This window comes from Bemisia tabaci, chromosome 1, assembly GCF_918797505.1.
Source record: "Bemisia tabaci chromosome 1, PGI_BMITA_v3".
NCBI classification, from domain to species: Eukaryota; Metazoa; Arthropoda; class Insecta; order Hemiptera; family Aleyrodidae; genus Bemisia; species Bemisia tabaci.
Window position 1 is genome coordinate 1551558 of NC_092793.1, and position 24701 is coordinate 1576258.

Here is a 24701-nt window from a genome sequence, read left to right on the forward strand (position 1 = left end):
GGGTCCCCGGTCCCCCTCCACTTGATGAGCCAGAACTGCCAGAAGAGAAAGAGTAAGAGAAGACCAAAAGAGAAAAGCTGAGAGAAGACCGCGCTTCAACTGGTCTAATTGACGAATATTATTCTCTTTAAAAATAAAAACAAATTCTGTTAGGAAAAATTAGCATTTTTGACATTTTGTCGGTCGAAAGAAATTTCATTGGGAAAAAAGAAATTTCATGAAATTTCTTGTGAAATTTCATGAAATTTCATTCCATGAAATTTCTTTTAGCAACTCTGAGTCGAATTTCAACTAATTTCAACCTCCGGTTCGTTTATGCGGAGTGCGAAAACCTAGTCTTTAGTGTAAAATAAGGTTTCAAACACAAATTTCGGAAACCTACATTTCGTTAGTTCCGTATACCCAAGCACTTTGAGAAGGAAAGAGGCGTTAAGAATTTGTAATTTAAACAAGTCGGAAATTAAAAAAATTTAAGTTGAGTGAAACATTAATTTTTTTTTTTTGAAAAACGTTAGTTGAACAGAATGCAACTAATTTACCAAAGAGCTGATGACCTAACCTAACCTAACCTTACCTAACCTAACCTAACCTTCCCTAACCTAACCTAACCTAACCTAACCTAGCCTAACGAAACCTAACCTAACCTAACTTAACCTAACCTAACCTAACCGAACCTAACCTAACTTAACCTAACTTAACCTAACCTAACCTAACCTAACCTAACCTAACCTAACCGAACCTAACTGCTAAGTCGGTAAAAGTCGCTGATTTAGCTAACTATTTTCAATATTAAATTAATTTTTGTAAAAATGAGTTTTGACCTAACCGCTAAGTCAGTAAAAGTCGCTGATTGAGCTAACTATTTTCAATATTAAATTAATTTTTGTAAAAATGAGTTTTGTGACTTATTTTGACGAAGAATCATGATTGGGGGATTTTACAGATTGGAAAAAAAAGGAAAAAAATTCTGAGACGGGAATCGTACTCGGCACCTTCATGATGGAAGTCGGTTGCTCTACCGATTGGGCCATCGGTACTGACGAGGGAATCCAGGAAATAAGTAGTAGAGTACCTATAGAGAGAGTATGGCTACTGGAGTTACCACCTCTGATTGGCTCAGCCATCTTAGGCTGAATGGAGCCCTTAGGACCCAAAAATGGCGGACGCCATAAAGTTAATGTAATGCAAAATGATTCAAAATGTAGTTGTCTTTGCTTATCGTAACGAGAACTTTACCCAAATGCACTATTGCGACTTTTTTACATATTTTTAAGGCTAATCGTGTGCAATTTTTGAGAAAAATGATCTTAGATGTAGTAAGGTTGGCAGCAAGCGCGGTTGGTGATAACCGTCAAAAGTTGGCAATGACCCCCCTCCCATCCGCAAAAACCATAACAAAGCACCGCCATTTTTGGGTCCTAAGCCTCTCCATGGGACCCAGTGGCCATACTCTCTCAATATAGGTACTCTAATAAGTAGTATATAAGAGTAGCGTTATTGTTGTTGAAAAGAAGATGCATCGTTGACCGGTGACCGACGCAGATGGTTGCTGGGGTCTGGGGATTCTGCAACTTTTCATGCCTCTTTCCTTCTCAAGAGTATACAGAGTATACCTATACAGGTACTCTAAGAGTACCTATATTAAGAGAGTATAGCCACTGGGTCCCAGTGTTCCCAGGCGTACGGATATTTCCGCGCCGCGCGGACATTCCCTATACCCGCGCGGACAGCGTACGGACAAAAACCTTATGGGAAAATTTTTCCCTATCTTATTTTGTCCGTACGCTCGCCCGGCCCTGTCCGTGCGTCTGTTTATCCGCTTTTCTTTGCAATATTTATTACTTTTGCGTAAGTTATTGATACAATGATGTTTAGTATGAAAGCCGGGTATCGTTTGGGAACAAATTAGATACTTTTTGCATTAATTATATTGTATTCTTATCAAAATTCAGTCATTTCATTTATGTCCGTGCGCCCGCCCGGCCCAGTCCGTGCATCTGTTAATCCGCTTTTCTTTGCAATATTTATTACTTTTGCGTAAGTTATTGATACAATGATGATTAGTATGAAAGCCGGGTATCGTTTGGGAACAAATTAGATACTTTTTGCATTAATTATATTGTATTCTTATCAAAATTCAGTCATTTCATTTATGTCCGTGCGCCCTCAACAAAACAACAAAACAGCCGGAGCCGGAACCGGAAACGGAATTCACGGAACACGGAGCGGCACGGATATACACGAGCCCATCCGGAGAGCGTACGGACATTTTAAGATAGGAGCACCTGGGAACACTGCTGGGTCCCATGGAGAGGCTTAGGCATAGACCAAGAGAATAAATAATAATATTTATTCTCTTGGTCCATGGCCGTGATTTGAACCTTGGTTTCAAACTCAGGTTTCGATTGAAGTTAGGTTAAGAGGCTCGCATAAACATAGCTAATTCGGCTCATGGATGTCACAAACGGGAATAAAGATTACAGGAATTGAACGTTCTTCGTAATCTTTGATCGGCCCATTCTCAAATGCCTTTCTCCGTTCCTCCTCTCATTCCGTTTGTTCCTTGCCGAATCCGTAATTCCCTGTTCCATTCTAGAGTCCCTTTATACTGAGAGTCAAGACAATTTGAATACATTTCTGATTGGTTCCCGTATTTTAGGCCTCCACAGTGTCACAAACGGGAATAAAGATTACATTTTCACCAATTGCAAAGATTATAATCTGGAATGGACCAGGGAATTACGGGTTCGGCAAGGAACAAACGGAATGAGAGGAGCGGAGAGGAGGAACGGAGAAAGGCATTTGAGAATAAGCCGATCAAAGATTACGAAAAACGTTCAATTTCTGTAATCTTTATTCCCGTTTGTGACTTCAATCGAAACCTGAGTTTGAAACCAAACCAAGGTTCCAATCACGGCATAAACGATACGGAACTAACGAAATGTAGGTTTCCGAAATTTGTGTTTGAAACCTTATTTTACACTAAAGACTAGGTTTTCGCACTCCGCATAAACGAACCGGAGGTTGAAATTAGTTGAAATTCGACTTCAAATGCGATTTTCAGGTGCGCGATCGGCAATATGGCGGATTTATTATCATACCGTTCGTAAACAACTGGTGCTTATCCCACGATTTAGCTTTAATTTTGCCATTATTCAACATTTTTTACAATCATAATTTTACTATAATTGTTGCTTAAGCACTTTTACGTGATTCCTTCAGTTATATGTGGCTTACTTATCCTTATTTAGCTAAACGTAGGACGTTATTTTCTAGTAAAGGTGTTAAGTGTCAGATGGAATCCAGGCTTATTACTACTTTTTCAGATTATTCTTGCAACTCTAATCAACATTTTATGACCACAGAAGCAAAGCAAGCAAAGAGCTTTACAGGCTACAATTGAGTAATAGCCTTACCCACCAGTTCATCATCTGCGGAGAACTTTTTTACTGCATCCGCACGATTTGCCTAGGATTTCAAGATAAGGCACCCTGCTTCCCTTTAAGTAGTGCACCGAATTTTTTCATTTCAATCTACCGATTAAATCTAAAATCTGATCCAATCAGAGCTGCATAGCTCTTGAATTTGTGTGTTATCCGTGTACGTATTTCCTGATTGTCCTACTGGAAGTGTGACTCCAGCCACAACCGTGACCTGCTGACTTATTTCTTTGATCCAATCTCTAGTAAATGATGACTCAAATTCTGAAGCCATCATTTATTGAAACTAGTTCAAAGTTATTGCTCCAAAGTATCGTCACTCTTCTCATACTGATGCAGAAGGAAGGAGATTCTTCGGTGAGTGCTCTGTGATCCAAGATTTTCAATTTGAGATAAGAATAAGGTTATTATTGAGGCGTGTAACAATTTTTGGTCGTTGAACCACTTGTCATAATTGAGCTTTGGCGTTAGAGATGCATCAACTGTGGAAAGTGGCTCTGCCTGTGCAAAAATATCTTGTGACAGCAGTGAATGTTAGTAAATGCGCTTTACAGATAGACTGAGAGCTCCAGATTCCAATCTACCTGAATAATTAAATTCAGAAGGATTTTTGAATTGAGCTCATATCGAATCTCAGTGGGAGAATAATATACAGTGTAAGCGAAAGAATATCAATGGTAAGGTTGGGTTGGTGTCTTAGGTTAGTGAAATGCAATGGCAGGTTCTGAAATCTTGTTTTTCAGTTGCTCTTTACATGAGTCACCTTTGAAAATCAAGTTTAAGAAAAACACAGATAGGTAGGCAAACAGTGGTAGGTAGCTTGCCTATTTTCTTCCTGTCTTGCTAATGGACTCGGAGAGCAGTTGGAAAGAGGGGTGAGAAACAGGATTTCAGCGCGTGTCTCTGGGAATGTGGAAATTCAAAATTTGTGAAGCGTCACCAGTTTGTTGAGATTGTCACCGTCCGTTGCCTCAAGAGGATTTAGACGCTTCTGCTTCAGCGATACATTGTTGACCTATCAATATCTGCTTATTTTGATCATATCTTGAAGGAGGAATTCCCATAAGGATATCCCGATTCTTTATTTGTTTCACTACAATAATGGCAGACATACAATCTTTACAACAGCATGGAGTGAAGGTGCGGTGCTTTACTGGATTAGCACTCCTACACTTTCAATGCCTATATATCTACCTATTGTAAGATCATTAGAAGCTCAATAAACAATATGATGAATTTCTGCGCCTGCCACAATTATTTTTAACATCACTAAAATTACCTATGGCAACTTTTCTGAACTCAGAATATAAGCTCGAGCATGATTTGGAGGGTTGTTGAGATTAGGTATTCATTCAATTTTAAAGATGAACGTAAAATGATTATACATCTACTGTCATTTTTCCAACTGTTGCTCAGGAAGTCAGTGAAGGCTTTTCTAGTGAAGATGAAGCCTCCGCTTATATATTGTGGAAAAATTGAACATACACAGGAGAATACAATTTATTGAATCAATTCATAGTGGAAAAATGAAGTATAGCTTGTGAAAATGGCGCCAACATGAAATTCAAGTTCAATCGAAAATATGCGCATAAACAGCGCCAAAATCGGAAAGTTTGATTTCCCGCGGAAGTCGGGTTACAGCGCCCGCATAAACCCGACGGAGGAAACTTGCATTACAAACTCGGGTTTCGTGAAACCCCGGTTTCGAGCCTCGCATAAACGTAGCTAGTATAATAAAGGGACTCTAGTCCATTCCAGATTATAATCTTTGCAATTGGTGAAAATGTAATCTTTATTCCCGTTTGTGACACTGTGGAGACCTAAAATACGGGAACCAATCAGAAATGGATTCAAATTGTCTTGACTCTCAGTATAAAGGGACTCTAGTCATCTCTGTCTGTTGTCAAGGTACACTCTACTACAGGTATGGACAAACGGGGTGCCGAAGTGGCAGCGCTGAGAAAATCGGCGATCGACTGATCGAGTGACGTATGAAGTCGTACCGTCCATTTGCCGCGCAGGTCTTCGCAGTCGTACTCTCGATGCTGTCAAATCTACGCGTTTTGACGACTTTCTAAAATTCCATTTGTCCATACCTGTAGTAGAGTGTACCTTGGTCTGTTGTTGTGTTTTGTCAATTCAAGTCTGGTGTTTTCGCAATTTCTGTGTTTTAGTGTTTCGTGTTTTCTTATTTTCTTCTTAATTTCATTTAAGAAAAAAATCTGAGCTCTGATTGGCTCCTGACATCACCGATCATCGGCATCATTCAGCACTGATCAATTCGTTTGATGAATGACATTCGATCGCAAAATTTCGCTTAATGTGGAGCCAATTAGAGTACCTGTATAGCGAGAGTATAGACAGATGTGAAACTCCGAAAATCCATCAGGCCTTCACCGATGTCTTCGCGAATAAAGTTAGGGCCCAGAAATGCAGCCAACCTATGGGTGATTTCACGATAACAGGAATAGTTAAAATGTGAAATACCTTAGAAATAAAAGTGCACCAATTTTAACAGCATTTCATTACCTCATTTTAAAGGTATTAAACTTCCTTTTCCCAGCTTTGGCACGCTCTATAATGATTCAGTGCAAAGTTAAAGTGATTGATAAATAAGCCATTGAATCAGGTATCAGCGCTTCCCGCGGGACTGCTGGAGGTCCACGCAAACAAGGCGGCCCTGCCAAATTGTGTCGGTTACGTAACAGACACAGCGTAACCGACACTCCAAAATGTGAGATTAAAGATGATACAAAAGATGAAACTTGGCAATTCTTGAGTTGTGACGTGGAATTAATGCTGCCTTAAAAGTTTTCTAGACTTTGGAGACTTTCTTTTAGTTAAATACTATTAAATTGAGGTTTTTGCGTAGTGAGGAATTATTGCTACACACGTAAAAATCACTGGTTTTCATAAAAATTAAAGTTTTCATTGTAAAAAAAAGTGACTTATCAGTAATGGTTTTGTCAAGAAGACTTCAGCGAACAATTTGATGGCAGTTTTGAAACTCCTGACTCCATTTGGCGAGATAAACACTGCACTTAATACAACTGCAAAAATGTGTTGCCAAATGTGGCGACACCTCTTTCTTATGACTTTTCTCACTCAATAATAAACATTTCAGTTCAAACTGGCAATTTTCTTGAACACTAGAGTCTCTTTTCAGCAAATATTGCCAAAGAGTTTATGATCAGTACTGATATGTTACCGCAAATTGCTCTTTTGCTTCAAAATCGAGGTTGGCGACGCGTAACCGACCGGACATTTTCGGCCTTTAAAGTCTCATATTATTAAATATAATAATAATTAATCATATTTTTAAGCATGGATAGGTTCAGGGACATCATTCCTATTGATTAATTAATTTGGTTTTCAATCGTTTTGCCCTATGTCGTTCATAACCCACGGCGACACGACTATTCCTATTATCGTGAAATCACCCCTATGAATCTCAATTATCCAGAGCGCTTTACTAACACAATTGTTACGAACCATCGTCTATAAAGCACGTATTTGACTTACTTGTTGCATAAATTTACTCATTTTTGCGGAAGAACGCTCATTTATGTACATTCTTAGCCATCTTGGTTAGAATTGGAATGTGCAGACTGGCAGTGAAATTTTGTGCGTCAGAAGTTGGTTGGAAAGGTGGCTGCACTTTTGGGCCCTAAGCCCTCCATGAAGCGATCTGTCCATACTCTCGCTATATAGGTACTCTAGAGCCAATCAACCAACAACAACAACCTTGATTGTGAAGACTCTCAGAATTGTCCAGAGTAATTGTCATATATTTGTTCCTACTGTTTTCATCGCTGAAAAATCTTTAACAAAGAGCCCTAAACTTCAAGAATGAATTGACTTTCTTCTACAACGTGCCTTTTAATTGTTCGTAAAAGGTTGTCTCTCATCTAAAGCAAAAAAAAATTTAAGTGACTGCGCAAATTTCAACCGTACATTGTGCTTACTTCGTTGTGGATAATCTCCATCATGTTCAATGGATCATTGTTTGGTGAGGATTTTTTACACTTTAGAAAGACATAGTGAGTATGACTACTATGATATATAGATCTCCTATAGATCAATGAATCTGTGATATGAATGAATTCACTGAAGTTGCTTCAAGGCGAATGCTGATCTTGTGCTGAACACATTTTCTCTTTTTTCTTTTTTCTCCTCTGCTTGCACCTTGCAACTAAAAGGCTGTGAGGAGATCTCTAATTTGCAAGAGGCCAGCAAGGCTAGAATGCAGAAACATATTGGTTCAGGTGATTCTAAGTGATCTAAGGACAAGATTCGCCCAAGGTAGATTTACACAGGTATGGACAGAACTTAACAACTGGCCTCTGATTGGCTCTCCAGCGGCCCCTTAACGTCAGCCATTTTGAATGTTTTGATTATTTTGATTTATTATGTTCGGTTTATCGTTTGTCAAAATTTTGTGGGATTTTTTGCACAGTTTTGATAATGCGATATTAATTTTAACGTTTAAACGCACAAACGTTTGAATGTTAATTTGATTGTAATTTAATTAAAAAACGGGCCCTTTAACCTACGTCACGTAGTCATGTGACACATACTGAGGCTCATGGGAAATTTTCAACTTTTCCATACCTGTGTAAATCTACCTTGAGATTCGCCACTACGTTGCGCTGCTAAGTATGTGGTTTGTGTCTTTCAGAAGCAATCATTATCATTATGTCTGAGATAAAGCTATGAACTGATTCATAACGTGTAGCAGCATCAGTACTGAGTAGAATGACATTGAATTTGTGTAGATTTATTGTTAATTTATACCTGAAACTACGATAACGGACGTTGCTCATTGACTCAACATGTATGAGAGAGTCATCATAGCGCTTTCTCTTTCTTACACACTGAATCTATGAGCGACGTCCATTATTGCAGTTTCAGGTATAAATTAACAATGAATCTTAACAAATTTGATGTCATTCTACTCAGTAGTAATGCATTTAGTTAAGTTCCTTTTTTTTCCCGACGTTAGTCGTATAACACACCTAGGTTAAGTTCCATCACATTATCACCCCTTCATTTCATCTCATCCTATCTTACCTCGTGAAGGAATAACATAATCCCCTGTTATATGTTTCAATCACATTATGTTTTTATATAGAGATTGTGTATTTTTCTGTTAAAGAAGATAAAAAGCATGAATGCAGCTATGTGTTATGGATCAGTTTCTTGCATTATCTTGTACATTACAATAATGATTCCTTCTCAAAGATGTAAACCGTGAGGCAGTGCAGCATAGTGGTGGATCTCGGTGCTGGATCACCTAGAATGACCTTATCGGCTTCTAAAGTTTTGCTCATCCTACGGCAACTTGACTTGATCAAAATATTGAAGCTACGCTTTTTTTTCAATATGTTCATTTATTTTCTTCAGTTTAAGTAATACAGTTATTGTTTCAATCAACTTAACTCATCTGTGAGTTTAACTCGTGTGGATCAGTCAGTTTTACATATTTAATGTTCATTCTATGGTAGGTTCAAAATGAAATTTTTATCAAAATAGGTTACATTTGTTTTGTTCTATTTTAATTTATATCTAGGTTAAATCAAAGGGTGGCTAGGCCCAAAGACATGAAGACGGAGGGCTATAAGCAAAAAATAAAGCTTCTTTTCAACCACCTCTACTATTGGCTAGAGGATTGGCGGCGAAATCGGGACAAGTTTGAAATTCAAATGTAGGGCGGGAACTAAATAAAATTGCAGAAACAAAGTATTCTAGGTTGATTTTTGCCCAAATTCACTTACCCACTCATATTTCTTTAACTTTAGGTTAGTTTTGGTCCGTCGTTGACCGATTAATTTCATTTGGGAGTAACGGTCATCTAGAACTGTAACGGCCTGTTTGAACCTGCAGAACCACCATGAGCAGAAGAAAAACTAACTTTATCTGAGATTACTGCCTGTTACCAAGCAAAAGTAGGTGCATTATAATAGGACGCAGTTTCAACTTTCTTAATATATTCGTTTTAGGCATTTAAAATACGTTTCGAAGAAGAAATGTGGGAAAATCAAGAGGACAAGTTCAAATCAAATTTCCGTTTGCCGCAATGGATTCCCGCGCTCATTTACACACTCACACAAGCACCCAGTGCCAAACCAAAGCCGTCTTTTATTTCGTTTGCAGCGGACACTTCGCGGTCCGCAGGCGTCTGCAATCGTCTTTTTTATTATTTTGCGGATGACTTGGAGTGGGCGGGGCTTAATTTCGAGGATGCGAAGCGGACACAAGAATTCGCCTGGATGCGGACACCTGCAGACGTTTGCGGTCCGCGGCCGTCTGCGAGGTCTGGAGTTCGCAGACCGTAGACCGCGGACGAAACCCTAACCTCTCGACAATATCATCTTCTTCTGTCTTCTTCACGTGCCCTTCTATTTTGTCATTTGTCAATCCTATTTAGTCTCTATTTTTATTTTGACCCATGATCTTCGAACTTTCATATCTGTTGAAACAATTCAGGATTTTATAACTATCCAATAATTACGGTTTTATTCATTTATTGGTTGTCATTTGAAATGTGTTGGCATTTATGCCCAAATTTCTTATTTCGTTTTCGAAACTTTTTATCGAGCACTCCTAAGAAAGTTTTTATTAGATGCTTCACCAAGGTTGATTAGCTTCATTCACACCCAGTATTATCAGAATCAGGTACACATAAACAAAATGCAGTGGCGCCCTCCAGCGGTCCGCGCTGTTAACACCTACCTCGCTGTGATTGGCTCTCTGAAGTATCTACGAAAATCACCGATCGTCCGCGGTCCGCGAAGAATTCTGTAGACGAAATAAAAGACGGCTCAGGCTGCACTCTTTCCCCGTGCTTTTAGATACGAGCACTCCGTCTTTATGTCTTTGGCTAGGCCGCATTTGTTAATGAGGGGTTTTTGTCATCACACCATCAGGTAGGTAACTGATTATTTTTATGTATCATGGAGCAATGATGAACGCATCTTAATGGAGGACTCGCGTATGAAGTGCATCGTTACTGCGAAGTTTGCCTTTCCTCTTTGCAGCTTGTAAAAAATTCTATTCTCATTTCAGCCTGTCATAAACCATTGGATCAGTTCTGCAATGATTATGAATGAACTGATTACAGTACGTGTGTAGGGAGAGTATGGACGTGTCGGAAATTTTAAGGTTTGGTGATAGAGCCCTTAGGGCCCAAATGGGCAGACAATCCGTAAATTCAAATTATCTGGAGTGATTTATTATTAAAATTGACATGATCTGTCATTGGTAAAGCACTTATTTGACTTAGTTTTTGGATAAATTTACACATTTGGAATAATTTATGAACATTCTTGGCCATATCGGTGTTATATTGGCAGTAACCTTTTTTGTTTTCAAAGGTTGGCTGCTCTTTTTGACTCTGGAAGATCCATATTTTCATGTGTCTGTTCTCCCTAAACGTATAGTTGTGGCTGAAGGACGCCATTATTTAGTGTGAGTTATTTCAAGAACTATGGCGCTGTATTATTATTGATTGTTGATTGAACTACCTAAGCTTTCCGACCGGGTGGTCATAGTTTCATTACACATCACAATTTAATACAGTCACATTTAGTAAAGTTTTCAAGGATTCAACAACACTAACAATATCAACAACGTTCACATCATCTACTACAGCTCACTTTCAGTGCACATGTCAATATTTTCTTCTTTTTTCTTACATCTTTCGTTTAGCCTCAAGATCGCAGCCCCTACTTATTTTTATGTTAACAGCACTGTCAATTTCCGTTATGACATTTAATAAATTCTCATTCCTTCTTCTCCCTTTAGCAATTTCGAATTTTTCCAGTACACTTAGTAATCTCCAGTCCCTATTCCTATGTAATATTTTGACATTGTCACAGTTAATTTTATGATGATATTCATGAGCATGCCTAAATACATTAGATGTGTTATTTCTAGTGTGTTCTGTACCTCTGACTTTGATTAACCTTTCACTTTTTCCACAGTATTTATTATCACAATTTGTATAGGTAGTTAATTTTGTAAATCTCTAAACAGTTCCTTTCATCTTGATGATCCTTGTTTTTATGTTTACCAGCTCGTTGTCTGATGATATTTATAATATTATTGTTGGTCGAAAATGCTGATCGCTGTTTGTGTTTGCGGAATATATGTTACGGGCACATCCCGTCGTGCGGGCAGATCTAGATCTGCGCAGAGAAAACGGGCAGATCTAGATCTACCCACCTGAAATTGGGCGGACCTAGTTGCGCCCGGGCGGATCTAGGTCTGCCCAAAACGGGAGAAATTAAATAATTAAAATTAAAATTTAAAAAAAAACCGAGATAAAAAATAAACCCAACACCATGTTTCATTGGAAAAAAAAGAGAGGAAATGTTTTCTGTACCGTTCTACTTGTTACAGCATGGGCCCGAATTATGACATTTTGAGTTGCACTGCAGTCCTTTCTTTTTGCACGAACATCTGTTGTCATTGCACTGGCCGCGGCAAGAACATTTGGTGAAGCCTTGGTCGCCGAAGTTCGAATCGGCGCGGCTCAGAAATCTGAGAAAGATGATTGCATCAGGCACATCCGAAGCCTTCAAAAATTCCTCCTTACAGGGTCTGAATTGATTTCTCGTGTACAGGGCTGCTAATCTCCCATGCTGTGATCCAAGTGTGTACAGTTGATCCTCAGATACCTCCAATACAACCGCAATTGTAATTAAAATAGGGGAGGAAGAAATTGAAAGAGTAAAGATGTATAAGTATTTAGGGGTGCTGGTAACAGATGATATGAATTGGGATAAACAGGTAGAAAAGGTATCAAATGAATAAAGAAAGAGAGTAAGTCTGCTATGGAGGGTAAAAAATACGTTGACAATTGAAGGGAAGAAGTTGCTGTACTATGCTTTAGTAGGGTCGTTGCTAAACCATTGTACAACGATATCATTTGAAGCAGGGAAAGGGGCTATTGAAAGGTTACAATTGGGGCAAAATAATGCTATGAGGTACATATTAAATAGGGGAAGGGAGGAAAATATTGGAGTAATGCTGAACGAATTGGAGTGGTTATGTATTGAACTGTTTGTTAAATACAGAGTGTTTATCTTTATCTATAAAATAAAAAAGGGATACCTAAGAGGGGTTGATAGAGGAATAAAAGAACTGATGGAGAGTGAAAATGTTAAAGGTACTAGACTGGGGGATAAAGTATAGGCATATCATGAAAAGGGTTCGGTGGACAAAATGATTTTCTACAAGGGAGTGAGGGAGTATAATAAATTCAAGTGTTATAAATTAGTAGAGCTGGGGTTGGGTGCATTCAAGAGGAACTTGCTATTCAAATTGAGGGTGTATCAAAATGAGAAGTGGGGAGATGGTAGATTGTTAAAGGAGGTTGATAGGAAGTTAATCTAATCAAAGGTAAGATAGGCTAGTAGAACTGAACGGGATTAGCCGATAGGCTATTAGAAAAAAAAAAAAAATAGTATTACGAGCGTCGCCTTTCGCCCGGTCTACATCTGGGAAAGGGATTGTAACATTTGAACCCACCGGAAGAGGCTGAAACTTTCTCTCGCTCATTTTAATCATTTTTACGGCCTGTTTGGCTAGATTTTCCACGGCTTTGCGCTTAGCTCGGCCATGTGCCGTGCTGGTGGATGGTAGCACGTTGTCATCGCTAGCATCACTGGCAGACAGGGAAGGTTCTGTAGAGAGGCTGGCAGCGTCAATGATTGCCTCCGTATTGACTGGAGGGTCGTCTGGTTCATCGCTAGCATCACTGGCCGACTAAGAAGGTTCTGTAGAGAGGCTGGCAGCGTCAATTATTGCCTCCGTATTGACTGGAGGGTCGTCTGGTTCATCGCTAGCATCACTGGCCGACTAGGAAGGTTCTGTCGAGAGGCTGGCAGCGTCAATTATTGCCTCCGTATTGACTGGAGGGTCGTCCGGTTCATCGCTAATTCGCTAGCATCACTGGCAGGCTCCTCTTGATTTAAAAATTCTTCAATGTCTGCTTCTGTTGAAATTTCAGCAGGAACAGAGTCCGGTAAGTTCAGGCTGTCCAACCCACCACTTGCAACCAATTTTTCAACACCCCCGACCTTCAAAATTTGGTATTTTTTCAACCGCCGCCGATCCAAAGTTGTTCTACGTATTTTGGATGCTGCTACTCGAACTTCATTCAAGAGGCTTCTGTATGTCGACTCTCCTATAATTAAGTTGTTACTTCCACCAACCTGTTTCGCGATCAATTTATCGTTGAACGCTTTTTTGCATTCTTCACCCATGTTTTCTTGCTTCTTTAAAATTGCTCCGTTAGGTAATCTGCACTAAAATTACTAAAACACTAAAAACCGGCGAAATAAAACTGACTAAAACACGCGAAGTAAAACTTTATAAAAACACGCGAAATAAAACTAAATCAGCGAAATAACACTTTCTAAGGCCACGCGTCCAATGTATCATGCCCGTGCCGACTGAAATAGCTGACTGACTGAATAATGATCAGAGTAAACAGACATACCTCAGTACTCCCTTGGTGTGTTATCAGTTGTCACCTATTTTTATTGAGCTCCGACTGCACCTGATAATCAGATCGGCCCGGCGAAAGATTGCGCGCTCTTAGATGTTCCCGATTCCCTTTAGCGCATCTAGATGTGCCCCGGCACATCTAGAATCCTGCGGGCGGACCTAGATCGGCCCACCTGGATGTGGGCAGACCTAGTTCCGCCCGAGCGCATCTAGGTCCGCCCGGGCTGAACAAAGTGTGCCCGGGCGAAACTGGATCTGCCCGGAAACGGGATATGCCCGTAACATATACACTAAAAATAACACATCTAATGTATTTAGGCAAGTAGTATGAAAACAGGAATTTGACCGCAGTAAATTATCCAACAGCGTTGCATGATGGTGCAGAAAAATATGAATTAAATTACAGTGTTGTATAGGGATTATTGTTCAATATGGCAACGCTGTAAAAAGAAAGTATTGCATGTTGCCCCTTCAATATGCGGGTTATGCAATGGTGTAATAATGCCCCTTCATTTTGCGGGTTATGCAATGGTGTATTTTTCAAGATGGCGCAGCAGTGTTGCCGAACGGGGCACGTAAATAAATGATTTATTTATTGGTGAAATTTTGCAACATTGCATTTTACAGTGTTGCCAGGTGGGGCGAGAAATTAGTTGATTTTCCCGTACAGTGTTGCCAGATTGTTCAATAAATTCGGATTTTCGGACTTGTAAAAATTTTCGGTTTCGAGAGACCGTATCTTGCAGTATGGGTCGGTATCAGATACTGTAGATTAGGGTCTGATTCGGGAAATTGGAAAATTTTCGGAAAATCACCCTCGTCCGATCCGCCGCGGATCGATTCGATTCTTTTCCATAATCGAAGATCGGAAAACTGTACGGACCGAATTTCGATACGAGTTTTGGTTTTCGAGATTTCGGACTTGTAAAATTTTTCGGTTTCGAAAGACCGTATCTTGCAGTATGGGCCTGGTATCTGATACTGTAGATTAGGGTCTGATTCGATAATTTCAAATTTTGTACTAGTGTGCGCTTGGAATGGATATTGCAATGTTCCGTTTGACGAATCAAAAATTTTTATTGGATATTTACAGTTACAGTTACAGTTTCAAACAGTTCGCGTTTAGAAAACGCAAACACGTTTTGAAAACGCAAACACGTTTAGAAAACGCAAACATGTTTAAAAAACGCAAACACGTTTCGAAAACGCAAACACGTTTAGAAAACGCAAACACGTTTAGAAAACGCAAACACGTTTCGAAAACGCAAACACGTTTAGAAAACGCAAACACGTTTAGAAAACGCAAACACGTTTAGAAAACGCAAACACGTTGCATATTATTTATACGAAATCCTTACTATCGATCCAACTGTTGTGACTCGCGTCCAGACCCAACCATTTGACAAAGACCTGGTTTTTCTTGCGACGCAGAATTTTCTCCACCAGGAACGTATCTTTATAGTTGGTGGGTTGGAGTTCTTCGCGGTAGAATTTTCCATTGATGATCGAATCGTGTGCGTCTTTCAGATCGTACGTGATCGGAACGGTGGGATTGACGCTGACAATCTTGAAAATTTCCGTGCTCCAATTCGGTGTGTATCCTTTCTCGAACATGGCTTTGAGTCTCGAGATCCGGACGTGATCACCGACATTCAGTTTTCGTCTGGCCAGACGTCTCTTTTCAATTTTACTCAGCGGCGGTCCACGAAGCTTTTGCAGGATCATCGGTACATCCTTTTCGGTGACATCGATTGGTTTCATCCCGATTGTGCGATGAACGCTCCCGTTATATTCACGGATGAGTTTCGGTAATAGATCTACCCACTTGTACGATCCTTGCGCGCTGAACTCTTTCCACATCTTCGTTTTGAGCGTTCGGTTGAATCGCTCCACAATGGAGGCTTTGGTTGTCGAGAATGAGCTGTACATATTGATCTGGTGACGCTTCATCAATGCTTGACATTTGGAGTTGTAGAATTCCGAGCCCATATCGACTTGTAAATGTTTCGGTGACTTTCCGGCCGCTTTGAGAACGCGTTGCAGAGCAAAAGTGACATCCGTGGCCGTTTTCGATTTGAGCGGTTCGGCCCACGCCTTTTTCGAGCACGCGTCGATGACGGTGAGGAGATATCTGTATCCTTTGTTGACCGAGGCGTACGGTTGCATCTCGACGAGATCGGCTTGCCATAAATCGAACAATCCGAGAATCCGTACTTTACGACGCGGATAGTTTCGTCGTGCAGGTTTATGTAGCTCCTCGACGATCCCACGTTTTTCTGCCGACATGATAATTACCGTCAACGTCGTCGTCGTCGTCGTCCGCTCTCTCGATTCAAATGCTGTTTCGTTGCTACTATTTTAACCAGACGATTGTAAGATTGCTGAAGTTGGTGGATACGCTCCAGACAGTGTTGAGCTAATTTCATGGCTTCCTTCCACTTCCGTTCGGACCATTGTTTGTTCACCGCATCCTCATCGCTTTCGGGATCTTGCACTTGACGAATCCGTTTGTTCGATACGATATAATTTCCGTCGGAATCCAGTGAGAATCCATCACCTTTTGGACCGCGGCGGAATTTCGATCGGCCAAAACCGTCCGTGTGACTCATCTCAACACTATTTTTCTTTCATTCGATTCACAACCTCTAGTTGACTGATCCTATTTTCCAGTCGTGATAATTTCGTCTCGAGTCGTTGCGCGATACTTTTGCATTCTTCCATTCTCTCCAAACAAAGCTGTGTCGAATTCATAGCTTCCGTCCACCTCGAGTCTGTCCATTGTTTGTTCACGGCGTCGGTATCCTCTTCGGGATCTTGCAGTTGTCGGATCCGTTTGTTGGATAGGAGATAATTTCCGTCGGGATCCAGTAAGAAACCGTCTCCCAGATGGACCGTCATGCTGATGTAATTTTCCTCCGTGTGTGGTATTATTTCGACGCTATGAGGATACTTGTTCAGAGCCAGCACTACCTCGTGGAAATCGTACCTACTTCCATTGTGCAGGACGACTCTAACACATTTCTCATGTCGGAAAATAAGATTGCAATTTGAACATAGCGCCTTTCGATAATTGGACCCTGTTTTCCCTCCCGCTCTCTTTTGATGGTCATGATCCCTTACCTTTACGATACCTGGTTGTGAGAAATCCACCTCACAATGTCCACACCTATTTTCCGCTTCAAATGCGGCCCGGTCTTCGTGTGTCATGATTATTTTTCCCTCTTTATCATTGTAACTCTTACTGATTCTTCCTACCAGAGTGATTATATCGTCCAGAAATTTGATATGTGCCTCTTCGCCACGGTACAGTTTCGGTTCCGTCATTTTAAATTCGGGATCCTCCGTGACGAGGAGGTAAGCGTAAGAATTTGAGATGTGCCGCCTATACGCAGACGCTGGATGCTCCGAGTCACCATGAATTTGTTCTAAGTAGGCTTCAAAGTCTGCATAAATTACATAATTATGTTTTATTTCCTTGTGGTGATTTTCGAATTTGAGGTATCGCTCGTCGGGAAATGAAGCTAGAAATGCGTCTTTGCTGACTAAAGAGCAAAGAACTTTATGTTGACTCAATTCCTCCATCGAGTACTTGTACGTAAAGCACTTCTTGCAGATGTAGATACGATGATGATATTTTGTCAACTGTTTTCGTACAAGTTGTTCAAAGTTACTGATCCAGCAATAATGGTAACTTAAAGGTACGGGGGTTGAGAGACATAGTAGGTCGGTGTGGTCCTCTCTTTCCGGGTCGGCAACTTTAATTGGGTAAACTGTATACTTTTTCTTGTTGGACACCAAACTCTCACGGAGGCCAAATACCGAAACCGATACGTTGTTCCTTTTCTCGAATTTGATAATGTCATCTATGCTCGTGGGTAATCGAACGTCCGAGAAATCGTAACGATCGAACAGATTTAAATATTTTTCCGGACGATATTTATCGTTCTCATCCTTCGGGAGGAACTTTCCCAACATTGCGTACAGGAAACAATCGTTTAATGCACCGTTATTTACATTGACAACATTGTTCGTTCGAAACGGAAGCTTAACGTACGTTCCTCCTCGATGTAACGCGTAATAGCGGTTGACACGTAGCTCCATACCCTGTATCTTCTTCAGCACCCACCCGGATCCGTTCATGTGAAAATCGAATGACTCTTTATTGATCTTGGCCCTGAACTTTTCATAATACTCGTCCAGATCCGTTGACGCGAAAATAGCTTCGTTTTTAGTCTTAAACTTTTTCAACTGCATTCCTTCCTTGTCCTTATCATCAGCTTTCTCGTACTCGGCGTAAACTAGTATATTAACCTTCAATGCCTCGCCGGTGAGTTCTTCTTTTATTTTTTTAAGCATGAGGTCTTTAGCCGATAGGAGGTACTCATCTATGATGAGATTCTCTGGCTGGAAGTTTGTGATGAAAAATGTTTTCAACCTGCTTTGACAAGCAGTCTCAACTTGAACAATCGGTACTTTCATGTTTTTCTCTTTTATGGTATGATATTTTACACGTGTCACAATATTCTTGATCGTTGTTGTCATCGGTAGGTGATGAGGTGGACATCTTTTCAATATGTTCGGGAGATTGCTCATGATTCTCTCCCTCCGCATAAAACTCATCACAAAGATCACAATGGATGAGCGCGTTGTGCTCCTGTTTAATGTGCGTTTCATCGTTGATACCCTCCTCCTTCTTAATTTGTTCGGCACCATGTTCGTGCTTTTCACCTTGTCTATAAAATTCATCACAAATATCACATTGGATGAGCGCGTTGAGCTCCTGTTTAATATACGTTTCATCGTTGATACCCTCCTCCTTCTTAATTTGTTCCGCACCATGTTCATGCTTTTCACCTTGTTTATAAAATTCATCACAAATATCACATTGGATGAAAGTTTCAACATTCTGTTCTTGAGCAGCCATGATAAAGATACTATTTTAAGCTCAAAGTCTTCCGAGTCGGTCAGAAAAGAAAACTTGCACTTTCTTTACGTTTGCTAGAGTCTGTTCACTGAAAAGATTTCAGAGCGAACAAGTGAATACTATTTTAAGCTCAAAGTTTTATACTATTATAAGCTCGAGATTTTCTGATTTCGTCAGAACAGAAAATCAACACTATTTTCTCGTTTGTAAGATTCTGTTCTCTGAAAAGATTTCAGAGTGAACATGTGAAAACTATTATAAGCTCGAGGGTTTCCAATATCATCAAAAGTGAGACTGATGAGTTTTCTACGCGGAGGTAAATATATATATAGTTTCCTCACCGAGCGGAAAGAAACTGTAGACTCATGATTTACCTCAAAGTAAATATAGTAGTATTTGTTAATCACCAAACTCGGTTTCACTCGGGCAAACTGTGTAGTCATAAGTCGTAACATAAATTACACTTTTATGTAGAGTTATAATTTACCGCGGAGTAAATATAGTAGTATTTGATAATCACCAAACTCGGTTTCACTCGGACAAACTATGTCGTCATAAGTCGTAACATAAATTACACTTTTATGTAGAGTTATAATTTACCACGGAGTAAATATAGTAGTATTTGATAATCACCAAACTCAGTTTCACTCGGGCAAACTATGTCGTCATAATTTGTCCAACTCGATTAGGTCGGTTACGTTAGCATTGGACACCGGGGACGCTGGCGGTGAAACTATTATCCACGAAGGCGAAGACATAATGATTCCCCTACATACTGCGCTTGACTTTTTATAAGAGTCTTATCGCACTCTGGCTGATGTAACATTCTCGCCTCTTGCAAGTGAAAGTTGCATCAGCCAGAGTGGTTCGAGTAGCTGATGCAAGAGGCGAGAAAGTTGCATCAGCCAGAGTGGTTCGAGTAGCTGATGCAAGAGGCGAGAAAGTTGCATCATTGTTATCCACCACTTAAGTGCCTCTACCTCGATAACGCCCACTCGAGTCTGTCTGAGTGCTAAATTTTCTCAAGTGGGAAAATTATCAATGCGAGTCGGGGGGAACGTATAAATAGTGTCGAGGAAGTGTGATCGATCATTTCAAAACAAGAACTCGTCAAGTATGGACGCTCCAACCCTCAAATCACAATCGATCAGAGCGATGAACACCTTGGATATGGTATATGAGGCTCTCACTTTCAAATTTACAGGAATACGAGCAGAGCTTTTGAACAAGTTTGCCCGACTCCTTTTTCCTGACAAGTTATTCCACCATCTTAAACTCAGCTCAATAGACACTTCCGATCCCATCGGGTGTTACGGCTTAGTTGAGATAACGGAAAGATTTTGCCTTCTCCTAGAACGTGTCGCAGACGAGCACGAAATAATTTACTTCCTAAAGCAGGGGTACAAGAAAGTAGACGAAGAGGACTGGAAGATAGGTAGACTTTTAAGTGCAATTCGCGTAGTATTATACACAAGAGAGAGAGGAGAGCGGGTCTAGCAGTTGGATTTCGTATAAATAGTATGCATTTTCTTCTCAGTATCGCAAGGAAGAAATCATGATTGATAAAATAATTCTCATCACCATCATCATTGCTGTTGTTGGAGTGAAATCCTCACTGGTGGAAAACTCATCCGAAGCAAACATCACAATGTGCCCTGTCTGTCCGGAAATCAAATGCGCACCCTCTACCTTGACGGATGTTCTTCTATTCATCTTGAGTTTACTGGCGCTCATTTGCTCCGCACCGTACCTGTACTCCAAGTACCTTTCATCCGACTGCAAGTTCCGTTTCATCAGGATGGCCCGGAAAAATAACAATCGGAAAGTCGATGACATAAGTGTAGATTTAAAGTTCGGAGAAGGAGAAGGATCCGATGTTTGTGGTTGACAACCCTCACGTTTTTAGTGCGTTTTCTAAACGCGAACTGTTTTTAAACTGTAACTGTAAATATCCAATAAAAAATAATAAAAATTTTTTAATTCATCAAACTGAACATTGCAATATCCATTCCCAAAACACAAGGTTCCCGATACGCATCGGAAAACCCTCGTAGTCCAGCGTTCGTTAGCGTTCCCAGGCATAACGTGCAAGCGACACTGCGCGACATTGCGAAAACTGGCCCTAATCATTAGGGAGGCTCCTGCATGGAGGTCAGAAGCCTTTCGAAGGGACAAACAAAAACGAATGGAGAGCGAGAGTGGGAAAACCCATACGATCTTTCGAAACCGAAAAATTTTACAAGTCCGAAATCTCGAAAACGAAAAGTCGTATCGAAATTCGGTCCGTACAGTTTTCCGATCTTCGATTATGGAAAAGAATCGAAACGATCCGCGGCGGATCGGACGAGGGTGATTTTCCGAAAAATTTTCAATTTTCCCGAATCAGACCCTAATCTACAGTATCTGATACCGACCCGTACTGCAAGATACGGTCTTTCGAAACCGAAAAATTTTACAAGTCCGAAAATCCGAATTTTTTGCACAATCTGGCAACACTGTACGGAAAAATCAACTAATTTCTCACCCCATCTGGCAACACTGTAAAATGCAATGTTGCAAAATTTCACCAATAAATAAATCATTTATTTACGTGCCCCGTTCGGCAACACTGCTGCGCCATCTTGAAAAATACACCATTGCATAACCCGCAAAATGAAGGGGCATTATTACACCATTGCATAACCCGCATATTGAAGGGGCAACATGCAATACTTTCTTTTTACAGCGTTGCCATATTGAACAATAATCCCTATACAACACTGTAATTTAATTCATATTTTCTGCACCATCATGCAACCCTGTTGGATAATTTACTGCGGTCAAATTCCTGTTTTCATACTACTTAGGCACGCTCGTGAATATAATCATAAAATTAGAACATACCAGTAAAGTCATATGTAAATTAAGCCGAGCATCTTGGGCCCTGCGCAACCTGTCAAGAATATCTACCCTTCAGTGTTGCTTAGCATTCTATCATGCCCATGTTGTTTCTCATATGAGATACGGACTAATCCTGTGGGGCCGTAGCACTGGAGCAGAGCAAGTTTTCATGTTACAAAAAAAGCTCCTCAGAATTATGTTTAATATGCCCTGGAATGCCCACTGCCGCCCAATCTTCATAGAGCATAGATTGTTCACCCTGACCTCCCTTTATATCTTGGATAGCCTAAAGTTTGCAATCTCAAATGGATTGGTATCTCCCTCTGATCTTCTACTGTCTCATAATTACAACAGCAGGCATAGAGATATCAAAAACGTAAAAGTCCGACTGAAACTATCTGAACAAGATTGCAAATTTGCGGCTATCCAAATTATAAATGCTCTACCTTGGAACATTAAACAAAAACCCCGCGATGGTAATATACAGACATTTTTCAATTTACTTCGAGATCTACTTTTAAGGAAGGCATTTTATAATTTGAACGAATTTCTAAATTCAGCTGTTGAGTAACGTTCTACTAACCACCACCTAATGTAACAGTTTTAATTTATATTTTTAATTATTGTATAGTGTTTTTTGACCCGTGCCATAGCCCTAATAATGGGGCTCTCATGCACGAAAGTTATAATAAATAATACAATAAATAAAAACAAAATAACAATTAACTTTGACAATGTCAAAATATTACTTAAGAATAGGGACCGTAGATCATGAAGTGTACTAGAAATATTCGAAAGTGCTAAATCGAGTAGAAGGAATGAAAATGGAGATGTTGCATGTGTGAGGAATTTGCGATTTGACTGTTGATCCATTTGTAAAAGTTCGCGAGATACGATGGTGCCACTGGTTTTCTCTGAAATCAACTCCCAAGCTTAAAAAAAGCTCTCAAGTTGAGAACAAAATGGAAGGGATATCCCACGCTATCCTGAGAGTCCACCTCTACATCAAGACAAACTCTCCATGCAAAGATAGGGAGCAAATACATTGACAGGGTTGCCGTGATTTCAGTTTTAGAGTCCCCAAAGAAGGTGGCAGCCCTGTCAATGTATTTGTTCCCTATCTTTGCATGGAGAATTTGTCTTGATGTAGAGGTGGACTCTCAGGATAGCGTGGGATATCCCTTCTATTTTGTCCTCCACTTGAGAGCTGTTTTTAAGCTTGGGAGTTGATTTCAGAGGAAACCGGTGGCACCATCGTATCTCGCGAACTTTTACATATGGATCAACAGTCGAATTGCAAATTCCTCACACATGCAACATCTCTATTGATTAAATGTCAAAACGGAAATTGACAGTGCTGATAGCATAAAAATAATTAGGTGCTGCGATCTTGAGGCAAAACGAGAGATTTAGGAAAAAAGAAGAGAACATTGATCCACATAGCACAGAATATTGATATAATACTACTATAGTACTGACATGTCAGTAGTGTCAGTATTTATATAAGATGTATCCTGAGTTAATATTATATCAAGACTATGCCAGTATTTATTATTTACTGATTTGGAGCTGTCAAAATAGTGTCACAGTATTGGCCGAAAAGGTTGATTTCATATGGAAATCAGGGTTATGACAAGGTCATCAGAACACTGCAGGACACTGACAATACGCAGGCAATACTACATTGACACTTACAATACGTATGCTATACTAGTATGTTCTTCGTAATATTGATGTAATATTGCAGTAACCTTGGTGTTACTCTAAGAAGGCATATGTAAATGGCTTGGGCGTAAAAATACAAAACCGCATTGCGGTATTTCAAAATGTTTACTTTTATTTCCAGTTTGGGGAAAAGCAGCATTTCTCTGGGTGCCATTTTACAGCACCAGCTTTTTAAAAGCTGAGGTTACAAAATTTTATTAAAGAAACATTGCTTTCCCAGATAGCACAAAAATATTTTTAAAATATTGTCACAATATTTTAATGTTCTCTCCATTTAATTAGTTTAAAAATATTTTACCGAAATTATTTTGAAAATATTGTAACAATATTTTATCAGAATGTTTACCTATTAATACCATGCGCCCTCTATCAACGAATGACGATACTATTTGCTTCTGTATACACGTGTGTACACTCAGCGCACTTCTTCAAGTAGATATGCAAGTTCAGACGATGACCGTCATTTTCATAGTACTGCACATTTATTACATTTGAAACATGAATTACACAAGTATACAAGTATTGAATATTATAAACCACTTACTTGAAGTCCTGCGACGTTTAATGGCGTAAAATACCCGGACGCCCTCGGGTGGACTTGAACCTGAACCGCGGATGTGATAGCCCAGCACTCTGCCACTGAGCCACAGGGAGCTGATGGTGAGTCGGGTTAAAATCACGCTTGTTAAGGCTGTTATAGCATGCATTGCGTCAGTGCGCGGCTCGACTTTCATCATAACTTTGAAAACGCCGTGTTTTCTCAGGCATCTTTCTGTTTCCTATTTTTTATTTATTTTTTTTCGTGTTATTTTTTTTTGTGATTTTTTTTTTTACCTCGTCAGCATTGACTCAATACTGTTGTTTGATATATTGAAGGTATCAGTGTTATGTTAATGCTGACGCGGTATACCTTATGTCCAACAATCTTAATATCATACTGCATTAGTGTTGGTGCTATCATGTCAACATCCAACAATATGTATCAGTATTGACATAAGATTCTGTGCTATTTGGGACATTGCACTGAAAGTGAGCTGCATTAGATGATGTGAACGTTGTTGATATTGTTAGTGTTGTTGAATTATTGAAAATTTAACCAAATGTGATTGTATTAAATTGTGATGTGTATTGAAACTCTGATGATAACCACCCGAACGAAAAGCGTAAGGATTTAAATAAACAATCAATAATTATACAAAGTAAGCTTGAAGTAAGTAACG

The 24701-nt window shown here is 39.8% G+C and overlaps 1 protein-coding gene across 3 annotated transcripts in view; it reads left to right on the forward strand.

The window, feature by feature from the left end:
* Positions 1-7142: 7142 nt before the first annotated feature.
* The window catches only part of LOC109040557 (uncharacterized), a 40615-nt gene continuing 23056 nt past the window's right edge, over positions 7143-24701 (forward strand). Inside the window, exon 1 of one of the 3 annotated variants that reach the window (XM_072299050.1) lies at positions 7143-7480. In XM_072299050.1, the coding sequence (XP_072155151.1) occupies positions 7435-7480 (46 nt within the window). In that variant the 5' untranslated portion in view covers positions 7143-7434. Of the gene's footprint in view, positions 7481-13412; positions 13468-24701 lie in introns of those variants that run through there. The other 2 variants (XM_072299122.1, XM_072299082.1) reach the window with 2 other exon arrangements.